The 23,479-nt window shown below is 32.6% G+C and overlaps 1 protein-coding gene across 4 annotated transcripts in view; it reads left to right on the top strand.

The window, feature by feature from the left end:
- RYR3 (ryanodine receptor 3) overlaps positions 1-23,479 on the top strand; it is a 223,263-nt gene that overhangs the window by 182,172 nt on the left and 17,612 nt on the right. For all 4 annotated transcript variants that reach the window (XM_084287833.1, XM_084287834.1, XM_084287835.1 and 1 more), the window contains exons 70-90: positions 1,553-1,723; positions 2,735-2,794; positions 3,855-3,986; positions 4,864-4,976; positions 8,804-8,900; positions 10,447-10,556; positions 11,367-11,418; positions 12,103-12,156; positions 12,445-12,544; positions 12,836-12,915; positions 13,171-13,247; positions 14,845-14,918; positions 15,161-15,178; positions 15,710-15,790; positions 16,169-16,257; positions 16,654-16,782; positions 17,178-17,282; positions 17,700-17,781; positions 18,115-19,439; positions 22,251-22,309; positions 23,119-23,287. In XM_084287833.1, the coding sequence (XP_084143959.1) occupies positions 1,553-1,723; positions 2,735-2,794; positions 3,855-3,986; positions 4,864-4,976; positions 8,804-8,900; positions 10,447-10,556; positions 11,367-11,418; positions 12,103-12,156; positions 12,445-12,544; positions 12,836-12,915; positions 13,171-13,247; positions 14,845-14,918; positions 15,161-15,178; positions 15,710-15,790; positions 16,169-16,257; positions 16,654-16,782; positions 17,178-17,282; positions 17,700-17,781; positions 18,115-19,439; positions 22,251-22,309; positions 23,119-23,287 (3,177 nt within the window). The remainder of the gene's footprint in view (positions 1-1,552; positions 1,724-2,734; positions 2,795-3,854; positions 3,987-4,863; positions 4,977-8,803; positions 8,901-10,446; positions 10,557-11,366; positions 11,419-12,102; positions 12,157-12,444; positions 12,545-12,835; positions 12,916-13,170; positions 13,248-14,844; positions 14,919-15,160; positions 15,179-15,709; positions 15,791-16,168; positions 16,258-16,653; positions 16,783-17,177; positions 17,283-17,699; positions 17,782-18,114; positions 19,440-22,250; positions 22,310-23,118; positions 23,288-23,479) is intronic.

A 23,479-nucleotide genomic window follows, 5' to 3' on the forward strand; every position in this document is an offset into this window, starting at 1 on the left:
GTTATTAATCTGAAATGAAAATTAAGAAAAAATAAAATTGGATGTGTAAAATGTCCCTAGGCATAAAGATTCTCAAAAGTAAAAGTCTCTCTCTTCTTCCTTTTATTTTTATTTTTTTTAATAGATCTATGTATATATTTTGGTATTCTTTATTTAATATGCATAGTGACGCCACTGGAATATAGTGATACATTGTGGGATTTGTTTGTCTGCTGTCAATGTAGAGTACAAATAATATCATTATTATAGCCATTACATCATTGCTATTTCTAAGGCACTTCCAAAAGCAAAGCTTTGAGGCAAAGTACTCTCTTGCAATTGCTAGTTCCTTAAGAAAGGAAGCCACATCCCTTGTGTGTTCCCTCTGACCTGCAAAATGATTTCAACACCAGCTGTGTACACAGAGATTCACCATGTAGAAGACAGAATCTGCCAAAAATTCCCACCTACTGGATTATGTGTAGCTACCTTTTTTCTTTTCAGTGATTATGTGATAATAGTGTGATAATAACTGGTAATTATGGATTGCAATGGATTCTGCTGTATCCTTATGTGGAACTACACAATATATACTACAAAGAGTAGTCAGTAAAATTTAATTGACAGAGGGAAAAGGATGTGGAGGGTTAAATGCAAGCATTTGCTGTTCAGTAGTGTTTTATAAACCTATAGGCCTAGTCCTGAAATCTTGTCTTAGGCAAAACTCCCTTGCCTGTAGTAGGAGTTTAATCTAGGTACAGAATTCAGAACTGGGCTATTTTTATGTTGTTGGTGTTTACCATATGTTCATTAAATATATGGATCTGTTCTAAAGGTTTTGGTTTGCTGTCTCCTAAATTAAAAGTTGTGTGAAATACCATTGTACGCTGTCTATTGAAGATAGGACAATGTTACCTTGTTGTGCTGTTTATTCCTGTCTTTTTTTGTTTTCGTTTTCCTATTGTTCACAATCTCCAAAGCTGTAAAAGGATTAATTTTTCATTCCAGATTTACTTACATTAGCCAAAGTCAAAGGACAGTGCTTTTCCCAGAGGCATTGGTTCATTGGCATGCTATTACAACCAATCAAAGTATTTTAGATACTGTTATTTCTTAGGTGAGGTAAATCAGACAATATTAATTCATTGATACCCTGGATGGCTGTATCTTCATGAAAGTTTCTAACAAAAATTTAAACATCCTGAATTTGACCATCCCCTGAGGCTGACTTAGCTTTTAACTCTATAGCTGTTTCTGATTTGAGAGCTAAGGTCCAGAAAACATAGTTAGATTTACATGTATGAATGCATCCAAAACTATTTTACTGCAATTAAAATATTACTGTTACTGCAGTTTCATCATTGGAGCACACCAAAAATATTCCTGTAATTTCCCACTCAAGACTGTATGCCCTTCCTCTAATGTAGCATTTCTAATTAATTATGTACTACATTAGGAACATAGTTTTCTTGGACTGCTAGGAGAAGAATGTGTTGGAAGAGTATGTGGTAGGAGAATAATTACAGTCATTTACCTTTGTATTATTTATTTAATTTTAATATTTTTATTACAGTCTGGAGGACAAGATCAAGAAAGAAAGAAATCAAAGCGTAGAGGGGATTTGTACTCCATACAAACATCCTTGATTGTAGCTGCACTTAAAAAGATGCTTCCTATTGGCTTGAATATGTGTACTCCTGGAGATCAAGAGCTCATCTCTTTGGCTAAGACTAGATACAGCCATGTAAGTGCATAATTTGTAATAGTTTTTAATGGAGAATAAACAGAACTTTATTAACAATTTGGAGGCATAATATCTAAGCAGTTAATATAATAAAATATGTCAATGTACTGTAAGCAATTACAGCTCCTAATTGTGCTTTCACAAAACAAAGTGGTGTGCACAGACAGCTATCATCCTTTCCATGGTATTTTCCATTTGTATAAAATGTACATTTACATACATATATGCCAAGTGAACAAATGGCAGGCATGCAGTCCTGCAGAAAGGGATAAAGTGTTTTTGAGTGATGATAAGCTCAATGTGAGTCAACAATGTGCCCTGGCACCCAAAAGGACCAACTGCACTAAGTACAGTTTAGCTAACCTGGTCGACAGAAGTGATTGTCATACTATATTCAGCATGGGTGTGGCGTCACCTTGAGTACTGTGTACAGTTTTAGGCTCCACAATATAAGGATATAAAACTATTAGAGAGTGTCCAAAGGAAGGCACTAACCAGTGATATGTCTGGTGACCAGTGGTAGAACCTGAGGGAATGAAATGAAGCTATATGGGGGAGGGAGATTCAGATTGGATTTTAGAAAGATTCTTCCCTGAGAGCATGGTCAGTCACTGGAACAAGCTACCCAGGGAAGTAGTCCCAGGCATGATGGTATTCAAAAAGTGTTTGGACAGTGCTCTTAGATAGATGGTTTAACTGGTAGGTTGCCCGGTGTGGAGTCAGGAGTTGGATTTTATGATTCTCACGGGTGCCTTCCAGCTCAGGACATTGTATGATACATTTAGACCAAATACTCGAAGATCATTAGTTAGCTTTAATTTCTTTCAAAATTTAATCCTTGTTTTGTGGTCACAATTTTAAAATGCTTTTGTCCCATGCTCTTCTGGTAATATATGTACTTTGAAAACAATGTTACTTTTTAATATTGAAACAATAACTGTTCTGTGTTGTGCATGTTCTTATGAGATGAATAATAATAAAAAATTGAGAAGCACTTCTATCTTTCTACAGAGGGACACTGATGAAGAAGTCAAAGAGCATTTACGTAACAACTTACATTTGCAGGAAAAGGTAACAAAATCTGTCCGGGATAGCACTTTTAAACATGAAAATTGCAATTGTTTATCATGACCATGGTACATTAAAAAAGCAAGTGAAAAGCTATTAGAAAAATTGTCATTTTAATATTTTTGTTCATAATATTTTTGTGACAAACCTGGTTTCTTTGTAGACTTGGCTGGTATTTTGAAGTTTTGGGAAATCCTATAGAACTAGTGAAGTTTAAATAATGGTAGTTTTAAAGTTATAATTACTTAAAATTATCTCAATCTAAGAAACTAAAATTAAACTGATTTCAGCTTCCTATTTTGAACTTAACTGGCTCTAACCATTAAATAGTACTTACTAATATGCATTTTAAAGTGACTGTAATGAAATAATGAAACCATATGTCATTTTGGCACTCGAGAGTTTTTCAAGCGCATATATGTTCCTACTATTTAGATGCTGAATATATTGTCAAAGGTGATACCAAAATGGAGTTGTCATTGTTCTACAAATATTTAATTAAGATCATTGCCCATATTTGAACATAATACGATAAATTCATTTTTCTCTAGTAGCAAATGGCTGTCCTGTTGCTATAAATTTGAGGTTACCTAAATTTAAATTAGACACAACAGATATTTCTAATGTGTTTTCTCGTATTTTTGTCAGCTGTTGCAAAAAAAAAAAAAAAAAAAAAAAAAAAACCTTTGGCTGTGGCTTTTCACCTACTTACATTCCAGCTGTCTTTAATTAAAATCCATAAAACAGACTTTCCACTGTCAGTACAGAATTTCACCAATCTCAGTGCTTAATGTGCTTCCTTATTTTTAATGGAGTTAAATGCAATAAAGAAGTTTCAGGGTGGATTATTTGGTTTCATAAAATAGAATCTTGCATGAGAACGGAGTTCAGAATCTAATGTCTTTTTTTCTGAGCAGCTAGTAAATGCTAATTTGGACTGAAAGGGACAGATGAAATGGGAATACCTATAACATTTTTCATTATGCTATGAGAATAATAATGGCAGTAGTGAAATTCACGATCTTCATTCAGCAGCTTTAGTATGAAATATGTTGCTTTTTAGTCTGATGATCCAGCTGTGAAATGGCAGTTAAATCTGTATAAAGACATTTTGAAAAATGATGAGCCTAGTGACCCTGAGAAAAACGTGGAACGTGTGCAGAGGATATCAGCTGCTCTCTATCATCTGGAGCAGGTATAAAGTTACATGTCTATTCTGTGCTTGTTTTAAAGTAGAATGAGTTTCTTTCCTTACATAAATTATTTCCAATTCAGTGTGTGTCATTAAAATTTTCAGATGAAAGCAATTATACATTGCTTGTATGTATGCATGTAATGCTTACATTGCATGACATGCATGCACACACACAGATGTCTATATATGCAAAATTGTTAATTACATGTGCTGAAGTGCCTCAATTTTGTTTCAGGGAAATCTCAGGATGTATTTGCCCCTGCAAAACTTTACTGTAAAGAGTTGTATGAAGTGTAATGTACAAAACTTCAACATTCAGTAGATGAAAACTGTAATTTTAGGGAGAAATGTTTGCATATATATTTACTTCTAATATTACTGATTTTAGCCTGTGTTCCATTTCTACAGGAGGATTCTATAGCAACTTTTGAATCTAGTTGTCTGTGCATTCAAATGCTACAATTTTAAATACAAAAATGCATTTATAATCTTCCCATGTAAAGTTGATTCTTTTTATTCACAAGTGATATAGCACAGAAATTTAGCACATGAATGATTAAATATGCATAGTTATAAACAGGCAAAGTAATCATTTAGGAGTTTTATGTAGGAGTCCCACCCATGAGATATTCTGTTATCTCAAGCTTTCCTGTATGAACTGAGAGGCACTGTATATAAGGCCCTCAGTATTTTTTCAAAGTATTAAAAAAAATATATATATATATATATTTTCAGATGATGTTTTTGTAACTTTTCTAATTTGATAGCAAATTGTAAATTTTCTCATTTGTTAGATACATTAGCCAGTGTCTAAAAAGAAAATTTGGAATTAAACGTGGAGTTTCCATAGTATGTAATAAAAGATATTTTCCCATAGGTTGAACAACCACTAAGATCCAAGAAAGCTGTTTGGCATAAACTCCTGTCAAAACAACGCAAAAGGGCTGTTGTTGCTTGTTTTAGAATGGCACCATTGTACAACCTGCCCAGGTAAATGGCTGAAAGATTTATTTTTCATTAATTTTGTTTACATTTCTGAGTGGAAATAGTACTTGTGTGTATGCCTACAAGTTTGCTACTTGTTTGGGTTGTGTAATGGAGTCTAAGAAACAAGAGTTGGTTAGTTATCAGCTAATTCCTCACAGTAGCAAAATACCTGTCTCATGACAAATAACTAGAGGGGAAAAAGACCATAGGAATTACACTGCTTCAGAAACAAAATGCTTCATTTTTGTCAGTCGTTATTTGCTATATTCCCTCATGTTATTTGTGAAAAAGATGTTGTTGTTGTTTCTGTCTTTTTTTTTTTTTTTTTTTTTGCCTCTGATTGGTTGTGCTTTATTATCCTGTGTTTGTATTTTTTTAAAACTTTCTGGCTTTCTGGTATGGCTATACTCTTATTGCATGCTCATGCTCTAGCTTGCATAAGGCAACCTTTAGCTATTACATCCAAATGATACATACAGTAAAGGAGATATTGCGGCAGAGCAGTGCACAATGAGGTTTTGCACTTGTGTGTTGCTCTGCTTACTACTCCAGTTGCAAGTAGATACCACAAAGTCTGAGATACAGTGCATCCCATGCCTGGATTCATCTACTGATTTAAACCATGTGTTAACACCACACACAATTACTGTCCTTTCACTACCATGTTCTTTTCAATGTGCTTTGTATTCAGATACAGCCTAAGCAAATTTCTAATTAAATTTGCTTCTTCGCTTTTGTGTTTTATCATAGTTCATGTTTAATATTTTTGTTCAAGATTGTTTACAAAGTATTTAACAAAAGAGTTGCATTACATTTTAAAATGCCTGTATTAAAGCCTATTTACATGCTTGTTGTCAGCTAAAGGTCTGTAGCAGTGCCACTAACATACTGAGAAGAATGCAGGGTTTGAGCAAGACAAATAAAAGCCAGTTATACCGTAAAAAGCAAACATCTTCATGAAAATAGTAGTTCTAGACTCTAATAGCTCTCTAAACTGTCACAATGCCACTAGGCAATTTTATGGAGACAGAAAGAAATGAAACAACATGAAACCAAACTGATTAGGTTTGAACTATCAACTATCTTATCTTCAAGAACTCTGCTTTGAAAAACAAGAGGAAGTGGTAGATATTTTAGTATAACAATTTTGTGAAGATTTTTTTTTTAATAAATGTATTCTGGATTTATGATTCTTAACATGTTTGGATTCTATATGAACACCTAAATGATAAAAATAATTCATTTTATTTTTGTTTTAAAAAGCGTATATTTAGGATTCATGAGGTTGATGTAAAACTTGCCAAAGGGCAAAATGTGTTATGAATCTGTGTTTTCATTTTCAAGAAAATACATAATAATACTTATTGAAATAGAAAACTTAAGTATCTGTAATTTTCATTAACTTCCCTGGAAGGAAAAAAAAAAAAAAAAAAAGAGGTTGGTTCTTCTCAAACTAAAGTGGTAGACTTTATGGTGGCGTTTAAACCTAATCTTAGTATGAATGTGAGGAAAATCTGTCCCATTATTTCTTCTTCCAGATTATAAAAATGAGCTCTCTATTTTAACCTATTAATTTTGATATCTGCGTTTCAAAAAAAGGCAAGAGTGAAAAAAGTCCTCAGTTGATAGGTGCAGAAAAAAAAAAAAGTTTTAAAATTCATTAGTTTATAGAAACATTTTTCTAGGTAAATCATTGGATTCTGACAGGAAAATAAGGCTACCGCACTATTTTGCACCTTATTGCATATATAACTATATCTGTCATTTAAATTGATACTGTTTTTAAGATATCTGAACCCTAGGGAGTCTAATTTCAAGTGGAGTATGATTAATTCTAAGAGCTATGTTAATCCCATTGCACCACAGTTTCAAATGCAGCTCCTGATATCTTGCAAATTTCCTCAGTTTAGTTGCAGCTTTGTATTGGGAGTGTTAGTTCTAAAATTGATGATTTATTTAAAGGGCAGTTAACTAAAAGGAAGCAAGCAAACAGTTTATGGAGATACTTTAATTTATTATAGAAAATATTAATATATTCAGTGGATAATGATCCCTTTCTTTTGATAATTTTCTGGAGATTTAGATGGCTTTCGATATAATTTAATGTTAATTTTCCATTTAAATCTATTTTTCTTCAAATGCATTCTTATATGTATCAGTTTTCAGGAATTCCAATAGGATATTTTAGCAATTGAACTGTCTTGTTGATATGCAGGTTTGTTGAATTATAGAAAAAAATGTTTTAACTTCTTTCATAACTATTTCAAGTACTCCCTTTTCTGAGAAGTACTATGAGGTACAAAATAAATAGTAGTTTTATTTATTTCATTTTTTTTCAAGGAAAAAATGTCAGTGAAGTTAGAAAATACTGATTTATTCTCTGTTTAATGAATGTATGTTCACAGCTTTGAAATAGTGTCCTGTATGAGAAATGCATTCTCTAAGATTTTTGTATTTATGTTTCATCTTTTAAGGAAATTAATTTGTAAATTATTTGTGTTATCGTCTATCATCTGTATATGCACATAGATACAGCAAAGTTATACATGGCAATTTTTCATACAGAGTTTACAAATACATTCTTTCTGACTACGTTATTGAATTTAACTTGTGCCTTTGTTGTTAGTTCTTCAATGAAAACCTATATGCTTTTCTTCAGACACAAAATTAGCAATTTCTTCCTGAGCACCTTTCAACGTGTTTGGCTGGAAAAAGTACATGAAAAAACTCAGTATGACAGGCTTATACTCAAGTTAACGGTAATGTAACTTGTGGAGAGCCTCTTCCTTATGCACACACTTATTCCTTCCCAGCCATGATTTGATGTTGCCATAAAACATGAATTTGTACAATTTTCAGAGTGTATTCTGATTGGTCAGTTTTTGAAAACTGATAATAAAATGTCACCAGTGCCAGAAGGAGAGTATAAAGAGTTGGCTAAATATCTGTGTCACCATAAAATGAGAATTTATGTGCAGTGTCTTTAGACAAGTCATAGTATATACCATCAATTTGTATAACTATTGGTGCAGGATAAAAGTGAACAAAAAGGCTTTGTGGAACAACCTTTGTAACCTCATGTAGAGCACCTCAAAACAAGATTTTCCCTCAAATGCAATGTAAATATGGGATGGTTTGGTCAATATGCGTAGTCTTATTGCCATAAGCTATATTTTCTGTGGAAAATTTTCCAGTTAAATTAATACTTTATAGTAGTAACCAATATACCTAAGAATTCTCTAAAATTGGTCTTTTTGTAGAGTAGATTTTAGATATTTTTAATGCAGCTTCTTTGAGGACACATTATCACTGCCCAGAGTTGCAACTGAAAGAAAAGAAGCTGATGTTTGGCTTCTTTGTGTGGAAGAAGGCAGTGATTGTCTGCACATAACGTGCTGGAAAGCACTTGATAATTATTTTGCTGTTGACAACCAACTTCTGCTGTCTCTATGTGCTAGATCTAGTAAACTAAATTACACCTAGTAGGAGTAAATCTCACCCACTCACTCTCAGTCTTTTAAAGTATGTACTTTTCCCATGCTTGTATTAAGGCACCAGTCCCTTAATTTCACTTATAATGTACATTAGCACTCTAAAAGCCTTCAGAAGAAAAAGTTATATTAATGTGTGTAATAAAAAAAAAAAAGTAAGAATGTTCAAAAGTATGTGCAGATTTGTCACTGAAATTTATGTTTTGCTTTTTGTTTCACTGACCAATCAGAGGATCAGAATTGTACAAACACGTATCCTTACTAATCATTAACCACCTGAGCTGTTATACTATGTTCCTTTACCCCTCTTGATCTCACTTTCACAACCCCCCCCCCCAGGCACCGTTCTATTAACCTCTTCCTCCATGGCTATCAGAACTATTGGATAGAAACAGAGGAATATTCATTTGAGGAGAAACTAGTTCAGGATTTGGCTGTAAGTACTGATATAATTGGGCATCTTTCAGTGCCCACTTCAGTGTATATTTTATGTATCTATAACCTATATTTTATTTTTATGTACTGTATACATACACACAAATTTTTAAAATATCAATCCTTATGCCCCAGGGCATAAGTTCATTTTCTGCTGTGATCAAAAAGACATTAAACCTGTGATGCACAGTGAAGAGCATTAAGGTGCTTTATGCCTTCAGTTGAACTATAGTGATACACATTCTTTGGAAGAGAGATGGTTTAGAGGAACTGTCCAACTATTTTTGTCATTATGGTAATTCCTATGTTCCTATATTTTATTTACTCTCCTTTTTAAAGCTTGACGCAATTGATGCTTTTCCCCTTTTTTAAATTCTCATTGATGCATAATATTTAATTTTAACATTTTCAGCTTTGATGCAAATTATTTTTGCTGTTTTATACATCATAAGGTGATGAAAATATATGCAGCCGTATTCAGCAAAAATTTGCTTTATGTGTGAACTTGATGGAAACGATTGATAAACTTGAGCATTTTGGTACTTATATGGTCATCAATTCAGAAAAACTGCTGTTTTATCTCTTCCATCTCTGTTGTCAGTTTGTCTAAAATACTTCTGTGGGACTTATCTTGGTGATATGTAAATACTGTGAAAATGAATATATGGCTTCATGGATCCATGGATCACATGAAGATGCATCAGGAGATGCTTCAGAGTTAGGAGAAGCAATTATATTGTGTTTTTTTTTAGAAGCTTTTTTTTTTTTTTTTTAAAGGCTAGTTGGTATAGAACATTGTATGATCTTCCAAAATTACAATTAATATATTCTTATACTGTAGACAATTGTATGGTCTTTGCTTCATTTTTTTGCTTTTTTTTTTTTTTTTTTTGAAAGGAAGGAATGCAAATGTTAGTCAAAAGAGTAATTACAATAATTCTATAATAATTACAAACCCCACCAAAGGGTCACAAGACAAATAAGGTGAAAGTAATAAACTGCTCTTTTTCAGTGCTAGCTACTTCAAACTGCCAAAAATGTTTGAAGTTGACAGTAAGAGTTGTTACATTTCTTGAGTCAGTCACCTAGAAATGATATATGAAAGTAATCTAGCAAATAGTAGCCAGAATATGATGTATCTGACAATATTATTAAAAATAATTCCATTTACCAATCAATTCTCCAGAACATAATTGAGCTGAGACTTTCTTTCAGTTCTGGTCCAATGGAAACCTACTCATAATTTCTGCTGAATAAGGCCTCCCTAAGATTTTCACTTGTGTTATTCTCAATACCTTGCAAATGAGAAACTTCTAATGGTACTATCAAATGTGAATAAAAGAATCAGATACTCTGAGTCCTTGTTAGTTATACAGGCAAATAGTGTAGCAGGCTCTGGTAAGCTGCTGAATAAGATGAGTACTGAAAGTTAATACAATTTGGACAAAACAAAATTAATTAAATCCTTTCCTAAGCTTAATCTATTTTTTATTTCTTATTCGTGAAGCTTAATTTGTATATTCTGATATAAATCTGTATAACCACAGACACCTCCAAAAAAAGATGAAGAAGAAGAGGAAGATACTGAGAAAAAACAGCCTGATCCACTTCATCAGATTATCCTTTATTTTAGTCGCAATGCTCTCACAGAGAGGAGGTAAAATAGCCATGTTGAAAAATGTATTAAATAAAATCACACAGTAACTGAATTTCTAATAATATTAAATAATGGATTTAACATAATTGTAGTTCAGTATTATCCATGGTGAATACTTTTTTACCACTCTGTTTCATTAGAGTTTTCTTGGATTTAAACTCAGTATGACCTTTATATTGATGCAAATATTGGCAATTTTGAGATTTTAAAAGCTTGTTAAATACCCAATACAGAAATAATGAAACCAGAATTCTCATACAAACATAAAGTCTACAAGAACAGTTGCTTCATCATTGTATCCTCTCCTGGTAATGGATAAGTGTTCTTACTGTTGGCATTCATTGCATTTTATTCATTATGTTAGAAAAGGTTTCAAAATAGCATTGATGATTAGCATGATTCTCTTTTAGTTTCTGTTTCAGATTGTTGATCAAAATTTGAATTTTGTATAAGAAGAGTACTTGTCCAGTGCTTCATATATTTTTCTGTATTGTACTGTAATCTTATTATCTGATATAGTAATTATAATTTGTACCTCCATAATGCTTTTCTGCACTTGCAACAGCCAGTGATCCTTACTTACTGAACTTGACAAAATTGGATGTCTAAATATTCCTCTAAATTGTTTAATTAAAGTTACATAGATATGGTTTGAGATTAGAAAATATATTTATAGTAGTATTTTCCAATGTAATAGGAATTCAAGTAGATATATGTGTACTTCCCATTAGTAAAAATTGTATTTACTTATTATTAGGAATAGGACATAATCATAATCATAAAATAATTTAAAATATTTTCTCTTTATAGCAAACTAGAAGATGATCCTTTATACATCGCCTATTCTGCCATGATGGCAAAGGTAAATACAGAATTTCAAGCTCCAACCATTGTTTCATTCAGATACTTCTGATTAATTTCAGATGCCTTTCCTTGTCTTCTGAAGTGGACTGCTCCATACTAGTCATTTCTGTATTTTTAATGAAACAAATGGTGTTCAGAATAATAAGAAATTTCCTGCTTTAAAATAATACCATAAAATTCCAGTAGGTGCAATCCTGTTGATACCACTTGGCTTTTTTTGTACAAGGTTAACTTGAGAAGTCTTAACAGTATTAGTTATCTTGATTCTTAGGGTCATTATCTTGGAGTTACTATGTGAAGTCTGTCAAAAGAAAGTTGACAGTGTTTGCAAGAGATTGGTTATGGCTGATGCTTCCAAATCAGGAGAGTTTGACTTTGAAAATCAATATTATGGATATGAATAGAGAGATGACATAAGAACACACAACCTACACTTACATGTTACATATATAGTTGGATTAATTCCCTTAGTATTCATACCTAACATAGTATCAGCTTCTTAGTGGGGATAAGCACAAATATGTAGGATTACGGGAATGTTAAATCTTCTGACTGGATTTAGTTATTGCTTTAAACATTTCCTTGAATGGTTATCTTTTTTTAGGCTAAATACTGTAGTAAAAATTGCCATTATGTTTCATACTAAGAAAATGTTGTGATTTCTATTTCTTAACGCAAAAAGAGCTGTCAGGAAGAAGAGGAGGAAGAAGAGGAAGAAAAAGAGAAGACATTTGAGGTGAGAATTTAAGTCTTATTTCTTTTTCATCACCTAAAGTGCAAGATAGCATTTTAAATATGTCCACTACAATAAGTGCAAGGATAAAACAGCATGCATTGAGTTGCTTTTTGAGGTTATTCATATAGAAGAAAGACAATGTGTTCTGAAGTTTTGGAATCAGACAATCCATGGATTATGCAGGCAGATGGCATTCAATAACTTGAGATTTCTCATCTTTGTGTGTTGCCTGAGTCAGTTTGTATTTGTCAGTCTGTAATTTGTTCTCACTTTTGTTCCCAAACACAGGAGAAAGAAATGGAAAAGCAGAGAACGCTTTACCAGCAAGCCCGTTTGCATGATCGTGGAGCTGCTGAGATGGTCCTTCAGATGATTAGTGCAAGCAAAGGTAATGTTTTGTGAAGTATTAAGTACACACAATAAACCTATCATATATAGTGATATATATTATATATATATAACGTATTATGTCAGTATTATGTCATTATGCATATGATGTGTGTATCATAAACAACTTGTTATACATATGATATGTATGTCTTATACAATTTGTGTATAGTATATAACAAGGCAAAATAAATGTGAATTGCAACTACATTTAGGTAAAATTTTTGGACTGTTTTTCTGATTGATTAGTTCATACTTGCAAGTTTTATTGACTGTATTGTTCTTTTGACAGGTCATACAGGACCCATGGTTGTTGAAACATTAAAACTTGGTATTGCTATTCTAAATGGTGGGAATACCATAGTTCAACAGGTAATGCTTTCCTAACTATTGAGAGTGTTGTTTGTATAAAGGAAACAACTAATTTGGAGAATTTTAGTGTTCTGTTGTATTTTTACATTTAATTTTAGGCTAAACAATGAAGATATATCAGGGTATTTTTGCTACAGTAACAGTGATATTATTACTTGCTAGTGATTTGCATTTAGAATGGTAATCTAGGAAATTGTTAATTTACATAACTTTAATACAAACTTTTTTCCTCCAAATTTCCCCCATACCCTCTAGAAAATGTTAGACTACCTGAAGGAGAAAAAGGATGCTGGATTCTTTCAAAGTCTCTCTGGCTTGATGCAGTCCTGCAGGTAAAACCATAAATCATATTATTACTGTTTCAGTTTTATTCGGGTTGGTGGTTTATTGCACAGTCCAGGTGGATTTGTTAGATTTAAACTACACAGGTCACAGATTGTAGAGCTCTCTGATTTTTTGTGAAAATTTTTGTGAATCAGAGTAGTAGTGTGTTAATCTTTTAGAAGAATATTATTCCAAAGAAGAAAATAAAGCAAAGATTATATGTATGCATTTGAAGGGTTAGTTTGGTGAGGCAGGAAAGCAAAATGTAATAGCTCCTTTACTGGTCCCAGATCCCTCAAGATTTCTGGATGGTTCTAAGGATGGAGAAAAGCCATTACTGAAGGAGAGACAGGCCAGTGGAGCTTTACTAAACTATCAGTTTCTGCACATCTCTGACGAGTCACATAATCTCTTCATCTGAACCCTCTGCATGTGTATCAAGTTTGTTAGAGGTGCCATGTGGCCGGTGAGATCATTGTAGTCCATTCACTTGACAAAACAGAACTTCAAATTAGTTAAGGTAAATGTCTCATAAAGAAGGTGGAAAACTGTTGGTGTTTCTGATTACTCTTACAGTAGGCAACTTCCTTTTCTCAGCCGTTTAAAGCAACAGAAGGGCTGTGAAACTGTAGACTGGGAATCAGAAGTGGAGAAGCTGTATGAGGAAAGGAAGAACTGTGGAAGGAATGTTGACCTGCATTGTAGAAATTATCATTTAGTAGTTGCAGTGTAATTAAATAACGTCTATTCTATCTTGTCATTTTTCCCATTTATGTAGAACAATTTAGCAAGCACCTGCAATGATGTTATTACCAATTGTGTGTGTGTGTTGTTCAGGACTCCCTTAAAAAAGAAGTTTTTGATAAAATGACTTGAGCACTAACAAGAGAATGAAAACAATGCTTTGAAGAATGCTCCACATCTTGTTTTTAAGGATATGAGTAGTACTTAGAACACGTGTATGCGTTACAACTTAACTGAAAAAAGTGTATATAATCATATAATTATATTTGGACTAGCTGAATTAAAGTATTCTGACTGAGAAGAATCAGCACCTGCTATTCCAGGTACTCGTCTGTACCAAGGCAGCACAAAAAATGTGCTATTTTGATCACAGAAGATATGGGGACTTTTATTCCATATATGTCTTCTGAGTATGGAATCAGTTTCCATATGTCTTAGGAATAATATAAAAATGCATAATATATACAGCAACAATATAGAAGTAGTGAAATGTCATGGAAAACAGTGTGACTGAGAAGTAACTCAAGTGATGCTCTTTTGGCAGACATGTTTAAGAGTAGTTTGCAATTGTTTTTCATTTATACATGAAACCATGAGTGATGTTACTGGAAGTGAAGTTAGGGGAACAGTAAGACCTGATCTGAGACTCATTTCATCACAGATATGGACTCTGGAGCCTTATTTTCATCCTAAATCCCTTTAATTAATATTCATATTTAGTAAAATATGAGGCAGTGCATGTTACAGCAGGTTAAGATTAGCAGTTGAAGGCCTCCAAAAATTTCCTAGAAGAAAACAATTTTCTGTTGTGTACTACAGTACTTTTTCCTTTTTTTTTTTTTTTTTTTTTTTTAATATAAGTGTTCTTGACTTGAATGCGTTTGAGAGACAAAATAAAGCAGAAGGCCTGGGAATGGTTACTGAAGAAGGAACTCGTAAGTAGAATGAAACTGATAACCAGTAGTGCTTAAAACATTATTTGCGCTTCCTTCTTACACTAGAAATGTTATTTAACTTGGTTTGAGGTTTCTGTTTTCAGACTTAATATAAATAATTTTAACGTTTGAGTTCTGAATATGCATTATATTTACAAAATCTTTAGCAATAATTTTAAAGAAAAACTTGTAACTTCCAATATTCTTATCCTGTATTCTTGTTATTTTTCTTTAATCCACAGTCATCGTTCGTGAGCGTGGTATGTTTGGGTACAGTTTTTGATACAGTTTTTGTTGCAAAAGCGTGTTGCAAATACAGAAAGAAATCTTTAATTGCATCTTTCCAGACAGCTTTAGGTTTAGCTTTATGGTCTGCAGCAGGTTGTGTGTTAAGCTGTTCAGCTTGGATAAAAAGTCTGATGCTTAATAACGAAGTATCATTCATATTTAAGGCATGATTTTATTCATAACTAACCATTTAATTATTAAATATATAATGTGTAGTTTGTTTTTTTGTTGTTTTGTTTTAGTGTGTTTTGTTGTGTTTTTTTTTTTTTTTTTTTTTTTAACACATGGATGCATTGGAGTGCTAAATATTTCAGCTTTGCTTTTTGTCTGTTTTTCTTTTCATTATTTTCAGTCTGTTTCTTTAAATTGCTTTAAAGCAGCTTTTATAGCACTGTGTTTTTTTTACTAGAATCTCCAATTTTGAAGGATACTGTAAGATTATGTGTTCTTCATATTTAATAATAACAATTTTCTCATTATCATTGTATTTATATATTTTCAAGGTGAAAAAGTGTTGCAGCATGATGAATTTACTCGAGATCTATTTAGATTTTTACAACTGCTCTGTGAAGGGCATAACAATGGTAAGTGAACTGAATCACTTTTGGGGATTTGTGGGGAAAAGTGATTAAGCCCGTTCTCAAACAGAGTTGAATAGAATCAATTCTAATTTTTTTTCCTCTAATTAATTCAGTATTCTGAGAAAAAGTGGCATGCCAAAAATGTTAATTGTGGATTTTAATTTGAATTTTTAAGTCTTAATGTACTTTCAGATTTTATGCATATAATTAATCAGTAAAGCCTGTTGCAAGGCATATGGTTAACAACTCTTCAGTTGTATTTGCATTGTGATATATTGTAGTTCACTTAAAAAGAATGTATTCTCCATAAATATATGAAAACAATCTTGTATTTTCCAATCCTATACACAGTAATGAAGCGCAAATCACTTATTATTTCAGATTTTCAAAATTACCTACGTACTCAGATGGGCAACACCACAACAGTGAATATTATCATTAGTACTGTTGACTATCTCTTGCGTCTTCAGGTGAGGAAAAATCAGAGTGAAATGGAATATAACATAATTTTCTTCATTTTTATAAATTCACATTTTGTTAGAATCAAAAATGAAGCTACTCTTTTCAGGGATATTAATAATAAAGAATTTTGATTTAATTAATTTTGTCTTTTCTTCCTTCTTAAAATAGATGACCTTTCAGAACTGTTTGGGAAACCAATTGTTTGTTACTTTATTTCATTGTTTACTTCTTTAGGCAGCACAGTTGGATAAAAATGTAAAAAGCTATTGTCATGAGAAATAGATTGACAAAGAAATAATAAATTGCAGCTGATTCAACCTTTGGTGATACACATGCACACAGTAAATACTGCATATAAAATCCAAAATTAGAAAATATAACACTTTTTTTTTTTTTTTCCTTAGGAATCAATCAGTGACTTTTATTGGTACTATTCAGGAAAAGATGTCATTGATGAATCAGGACAACGTAACTTCTCTAAAGCTTTGGCTGTCACCAAACAAATATTCAATTCCCTTACAGAATATATTCAGGTAAACAAAAGGTTTTGCCCAAGATACTAACAGTGAAGTTCTGTGATTACATAGTCTGATCATCTCCTGTTGTAAATATTTGACTTTACTTTTCTAACTTTTAAAAAAGTAACATTGAATCCCTGGTCTGGTGTAAAGTTAACAATAAGGTAATGCTTGCATATTTGACTTTTTTTTTTTTTTATATGGACTACATACCACAGGAATTTTGTGAAACTTTCTCATGCAGCTTCATGAAGGTCTGAAATTTCTGGGGTTTGATTGTTTGTTTATTTTTTGTCTTCTTTTTTTTTTTTTATGGTGGTGTTTTTTTTTCAGGTAGGAATCTTAGGTAAATTATTTTCATATTTTGATTTTATATAAATAAAAAAATATATTTCTCTTAATTTTTTTAGGGCCCTTGCATAGGTAACCAACAAAGTCTGGCTCATAGTAGGCTGTGGGATGCAGTTGTTGGCTTTCTTCATGTCTTTGCCAATATGCAGATGAAACTTTCACAGGTATTTGCAAGAGGCAAATAGTGCTTTTTTGCATCTGGTTATAAATTACAGTTGAGTGTTGTGATCTGTAAATAACATACTGTCTCTCATTGGCTATGCATGGGCTACTGTCATGTAGAGGTCCAACACTGAATCTTTGGACTAACATCGTCACACCATTCTTTTTAACCATCAGTCATCACTGTGCACTTACATTTTCTAATACAAACTTAATCCTTTCAACTTATTTGTACATTTATGATAATGAATGTGACAATTTGGTCTCTTCCTCCTTGTTACAAAAACCTGATCTGTTAGTGCAGAAGCACCATTAAAAGCATGATTCCTGTGCTACAGCTAAGGAGGAAAAGAGAAGAGCTGGATAAATACAAAGAAAACACAAACTTATATTCATTTTTTTTTGTTTTTATTTTACAGGACTCTGCTCAGATTGAATTACTTAAAGAACTGCTCGATCTACTAAAGGATATGGTAGTCATGCTGTTGTCACTGCTCGAAGGTTGTAGCTGTTTTTCTTTATGCAAATATTATTGCCTCTGCTTCATATTGTAAAGTGCAATGATTATATTAATCTTTCTAAACAGTTTTTCAGTTGCCTCAAATAAAAAATGACAGAACAAAACTTATTTCATATTTATTTAACAATTATTCTGGAATATATATGTATGAAAATGAGGGCTACTGGAGAAATGCATATTGTATGAAAAATTACAAAGGCTGAAGAATGAAATTCTTAGTTTTTAGCTTTTTGTTCTATTCTCAGCATGAATATGAAATGTATTTATTTACAATATAGAGGCATCAAATAACTTACTGTTTTAACACTGTTTAGGTAACGTTGTAAACGGAACAATTGGAAAACAAATGGTCGATACGCTTGTAGAATCATCTAGCAATGTAGAATTGATTTTGAAATTTTTTGACATGTTCCTCAAATTAAAAGACCTAACTAACTCAGATGCTTTCAAAGAACATGACCCAGATGGTAAAGGCATAATTTCAAAGAAGGAATTCCAGAAGTCAATGGAGGCTCAAAAACAATATATACAGTCAGAGATTGAATTCCTGCTATCCTGTGCAGAAGCTGATGAAAATGACATGTTTAACTATCTCGATTTTGTGGAAAGATTCCATGAACCAGCCAAAGACATTGGATTTAATGTAGCAGTATTGCTAACAAACCTTTCAGAACACATGCCTAATGATTCACGCCTTCAGAGCTTACTTGAACCTGCAGAAAGTGTTCTTAATTATTTTGAACCATACCTTGGCCGTATTGAAATAATGGGTGGAGCCAAGAAAATAGAAAGAGTTTACTTTGAAATTAGTGAGTCCAGTAGAATGCAGTGGGAGAAACCACAGGTGAAGGAATCCAAAAGGCAGTTCATATTTGATGTTGTAAATGAAGGTGGAGAACAAGAAAAGATGGAGCTCTTTGTGAATTTCTGTGAAGACACAATCTTTGAAATGCAGTTAGCATCCCAGATCTCTGAAACTGATTCAGCTGAGAGGCCTGAGGAAGAGGAAGAAGAAGAGTCTTGCTATGTTGTAGATATTGGAGATGATGAGGAAGAAGAAAAGTCCCTGGAATCTCCTTCAGCTTTTGCAATGGCCTGTACTGCAGTGAAGAAGAATGTTACCAACTTTTTTAAAATGGTCACTGTGAAGAACCTAAGAAAACAGTACAGGAAAGTTAGAAAGATGACAGTAAAAGAGATGGTGAAAGTTTTTTTCTCCTTTTTCTGGATCCTATTTGTAGGGATGTTCCAACTGTTCTTTACTATAGTGTGGGGAATTTTCCAGATTCTTTGGAGCACTGTATTTGGGGGTGGCCTGGTCGAAGGAGCCAAAAACATTAAAGTCACTAAAATATTAGGGGACATGCCTGACCCAACACAGTTTGGAATCCATGATGATGTTACAGAAGCAGAAAAAGCTGAAGGTGCTGAGCATGGCATTAGAGCTGAACTTGTCCAGTTTGTAAAGGGCGAAAAGGCAGAAACTGACATTATCTCTGATATTTTTGGCATTCCTACCAAAAAAGAAGGTGGCTCAAAACATGGTCATGATGCTGGACTTGGGGATATTGCAGAAATGCTTGGTTCTGATATCCAGTCTTCTTTGGAAAACACAGTTCGTAAGAAAAAAGGATTACAGGTATGTTAAAAGATTTTGCATTTCTTTGCAGAAAATAATACAAATATATTGCTGATTTTTCTATTAGTAGTTGAATTATTTGCCAGTTAACAAATTAATAATGTTCTGGATGAGAACATACTTCATAGTCTCTACACTTAAAAAAAAAAAAAAAAAAAAAAAAAAAAACATGGAAGAGTTTACATTGCAGAAAAAAAGCAGCACAAGGTGTTTAGATTGCACTTCAGTAAATTGTTGTTACTGTTTATTTGGATTTTATTCAAACAATAATTGATAGTAGATTTCTAAGCACAGTGTTTCCTTTAAATGGTTTACAGTCCTGTTCAATCTACATGCCCATTTTTTACACTGTATGCTTCAATTTCCTTTTATTTTACTTTCTCTATAATAATTCTTTGTTATTTTTTCTTCTACATGCTCTAGTAATTATACACTAATCACACACCATAAAACATCCCTTTCCCTTTTATTTGAAATAATTTTACTTGAATTTATTATTACTTTAAAGTTTATCACAGACATGCGTTACTTTCATTTGTGAACAATTTACTGTGTTCCACTCTGCTGAGATACATAAAATTTATAATTCTGTTTTAAAATATATTTGAGCTAAAGGTCAAAACCCAAATGCTTTTGTCAGATTTGGAAGGCATTATGGTTAAGCTGTATTTCAGATCTGTTTCTACTTGGTATTCAAATACTTTTTTCTTCTCATTGGATTTAATATACCTCTGTATAATATACTTTCCAGAAATTTCCAAGATGAGCCTCCATTGTACAACATTTTCGTTTATTATTTCCTCTTCATTCAAATGTTTTCATCCAAGATTTGCCTATTCCCTACAGATTGAACTATACTTTTCCATTTATTTTCTTACTTGTTTATGCATTCATTTTTATGTCTGTAATGAAAATATATTTACTTAAGGACCTTAGATCTGAGTAAATATTCTAAAATTTTCCTCAGCAAATTTTCCTTTTCTTTGACTTGTTCATTTCTCTCAGATTTGTTCGTAAGTATTTATAAGCATCTGTGCTGAGAGCCATGCAGGTTCATAAGTGAGGAAAGAAGTGAATAGAAGACCCTTAAAATAGCAGATTCATATCAGTGAAGTAATGCATATGGGTGGAAGATTTTGTATGTAACATTATGGGTTTTGAGATCATCATTACTACTTGGTTAGGAAATCTTGACTTAGTGTCATGCAGTAGTATCAGTTCAATGAAAATGTCAGTCAACACAGATCAAAAAAGTAAACAGATATTTTGAATTGTTAAGGATGGAATTGAGGGAATTAAAATGAAGTATTGTTATGCACCATGAACCCAAGGTATACCTGCATCTTGCAGACCAGGTTTTCCTATTTCAGAAAGAATATGATAGAACTCAAAAAGGTTCAATGAAGGTGAAAAAGTTATAGATATGGAACAAATCTTATCAGTGGAATTAAATAGGCTAAGGCTCTTTAGCCTGGAAAGAAGGCAACTGAGAGAGGACATGACATGACATGACATGACATGACATGACATGACATGACATGACATGATGGAGAAGATGGATAGAAATGTTTTTGATTCTTCCCCCACCTTAACCCTTAGAAGAATTAGAGGTGATCAAGGGATCGATCCCTGAATTACCCTCCACCAGCTTGAGAACTTTGGGGAACCTCTGTGGAAGATCTGTACATGCTTGCATTACAGGTACTCACTGGATGAGAGATGAAATAAGTAAAGCAAGATCTATTTAGTAAATTCTTTTGTAATTTATTTCACTACAAGAGGTAGGCATCCAGATGACTAGTAATGAAAATGTTTAGATAACTATGTGTATTTATCAAGAGAACCAGAAATGTAGAATTCACCAATAGACAACTGGTGTCTATGCATGTTGAGAGAATACAGAAAGGGTTAAGAGCTAACACAGGTTTTTACAAAAGTGAATGGTAACAAATTTAGGCACTTCAGATTTCTTTTGTAATCCACATCTTGGGATCCTGCATCTCTTTGCTTTTCAGTGAAGCTTAGATACTGAAATGCATTTTAAATGAGATTACTTTGGTCTTGCAACATGAAGCCAAAAGGTATTTGAAATCAGGACCCCAGCTTCTCTGCTGCAGTTAGCCTTCTGTTACATTGTATATTGGTTTATCCTTACCTGAAGGGACTGTTGAAAACATACATTTAGGTAGTTGTCAGTTGTGCCAGGTGGTTTAATAGGTCATCTATCCAACAACGATAAATAGTTTCAGGAGTAACATTGCATAAGGAACAGTTATTTAGGTCTTCATCAGATTTAAATTGCATCAGTTGATTTTGACAAAGTAATTGGGTTTTGTAATGCCTAATAATTACACTGACCATTTTCACATTTTTGATGCTGTCACTGATATAATACACTATTCCTTGTTTTATATTTGGAAAGAGACAAATTGATGCTCTTTTTCTACATAACCACTAGTTAGTCTTTGTGAGTGAACTTGAGGGTGTGATCTGGATGTAGTTAACTTCATCCTCAACTGGTCACATAATTCGTCTGATAATAGTGAATAATTACTTTACAGTATTCAGTCAACTGCAGTAGTTACAGTATTGATAACACTATAGTGAAAAAGCTATCAGAAGAATGGCTGCAGTGTTCACTGTTAAAATCTAGTCTGAGCTGTTTATTTAAATAAAATCTAACTCTTTAAAACTGCAAAGTGGTATAAAAGATACAGTTTGGTAATCAATTTGTTTCTTAGAAAACAGTAATGAAAGTTACCAAAATTTCATTTGAAAGGATCTGTTTTGACAGTTAAATATTTTTTGCAGCTATCTGAAATTGCAAAAGAAGCTGAAGCAGAAAGAAAAGTGGAAGCTGAGAAGGCTGAGTAAGTTAATTTTCCTCTGTTGCTACCTTGCTACATCCTAATGGTAGATAACTTGGACTGAAAGAATCAACAATGCTCAGTATTCAAAGCACTTTATAAACACTTTATCTCTTCACGATTTCAAAAAGCAGTACAGTCCATAAGAGTGGCAGTCCATCCCAGTGGACAACAAAATCTGATACTTTTTTTTTTTTTTTTTTTAAATATATGCAGATACAGCTTGTTTGTTTTAGTAACTAAATTCCCTTATTAATGCATACAGTCCTGGTACTTAATTTTTGTAGAGGAGGAATGATTGTCATCTTCTATATGTTATAAAGTTGGACCCTGTGAAGCAAACTTCCTCTTTACTACCATTCTTCCATGTAACAATAGTGATTGCCTTGACTGAAATGAATTCACATTATGATACTAAGATCAATTATGATACTGTGTATGAAATCCTAAAATCTTCCTTCAAACTTAAGGCTCAAGAAACTACACATGAACTCTTGAAATTTTTATGTTGTTTGCATTGTGTATTTATACACAACACTGATTTTTTTTGGCTTTTTATCCTTTTGATCTCTCCTCAGCAACTCTATTTTTGCATATAATTGAAGACTAACATTTTTTATTACTATTTTTTTAAACTTTGTATTTTTTGTCTACCTCCTCTTTTACTCACAGTCATCACTATCAACACTTACAGTGTTAAAACTGGTTTGAATCAAAGCCAAACTTTCTGAATTAGATTCTTTCTGAATTAATGCATATTTACAATGCAGAAGTTTGTCTATGCATATTTGCTTAGTTAATCTTTCTTCTAGCATGGAAGATGGTGAGAAAGAAGATAAAGCAAAGGAAGTACAGCCTGAGCAGCTGGAAGAGGGTAAGGTGAAGAAAAAGAAGAGAAGGCATGGACAAAAAATTGAGAAACCTGAGGCTGTTATGGCTAACTTCTTCAAAGCTTTGGAAATTTATCAAACAAAAATGCTGGTAAGATTTTCTTAAATTCTGTTAGTCATTTAACTTTTATTCATGTAATAATAGATAGAATATTTGCTTGATATTGAAGGGAGAAATTTCATTATAAAAGGCACATTAGCAGGACTTTTCAAAAGAGTGGCTGTATTGATTCTTTCGTGTTTTTTGTAATACGTCATAGAATAATATGAGTAAAATCTATAT

The sequence above is a fragment of the Netta rufina genome, assembly GCF_964035555.1.
Source record: "Netta rufina genome assembly, chromosome: 5".
Lineage (NCBI taxonomy): Eukaryota > Metazoa > Chordata > Aves > Anseriformes > Anatidae > Netta > Netta rufina.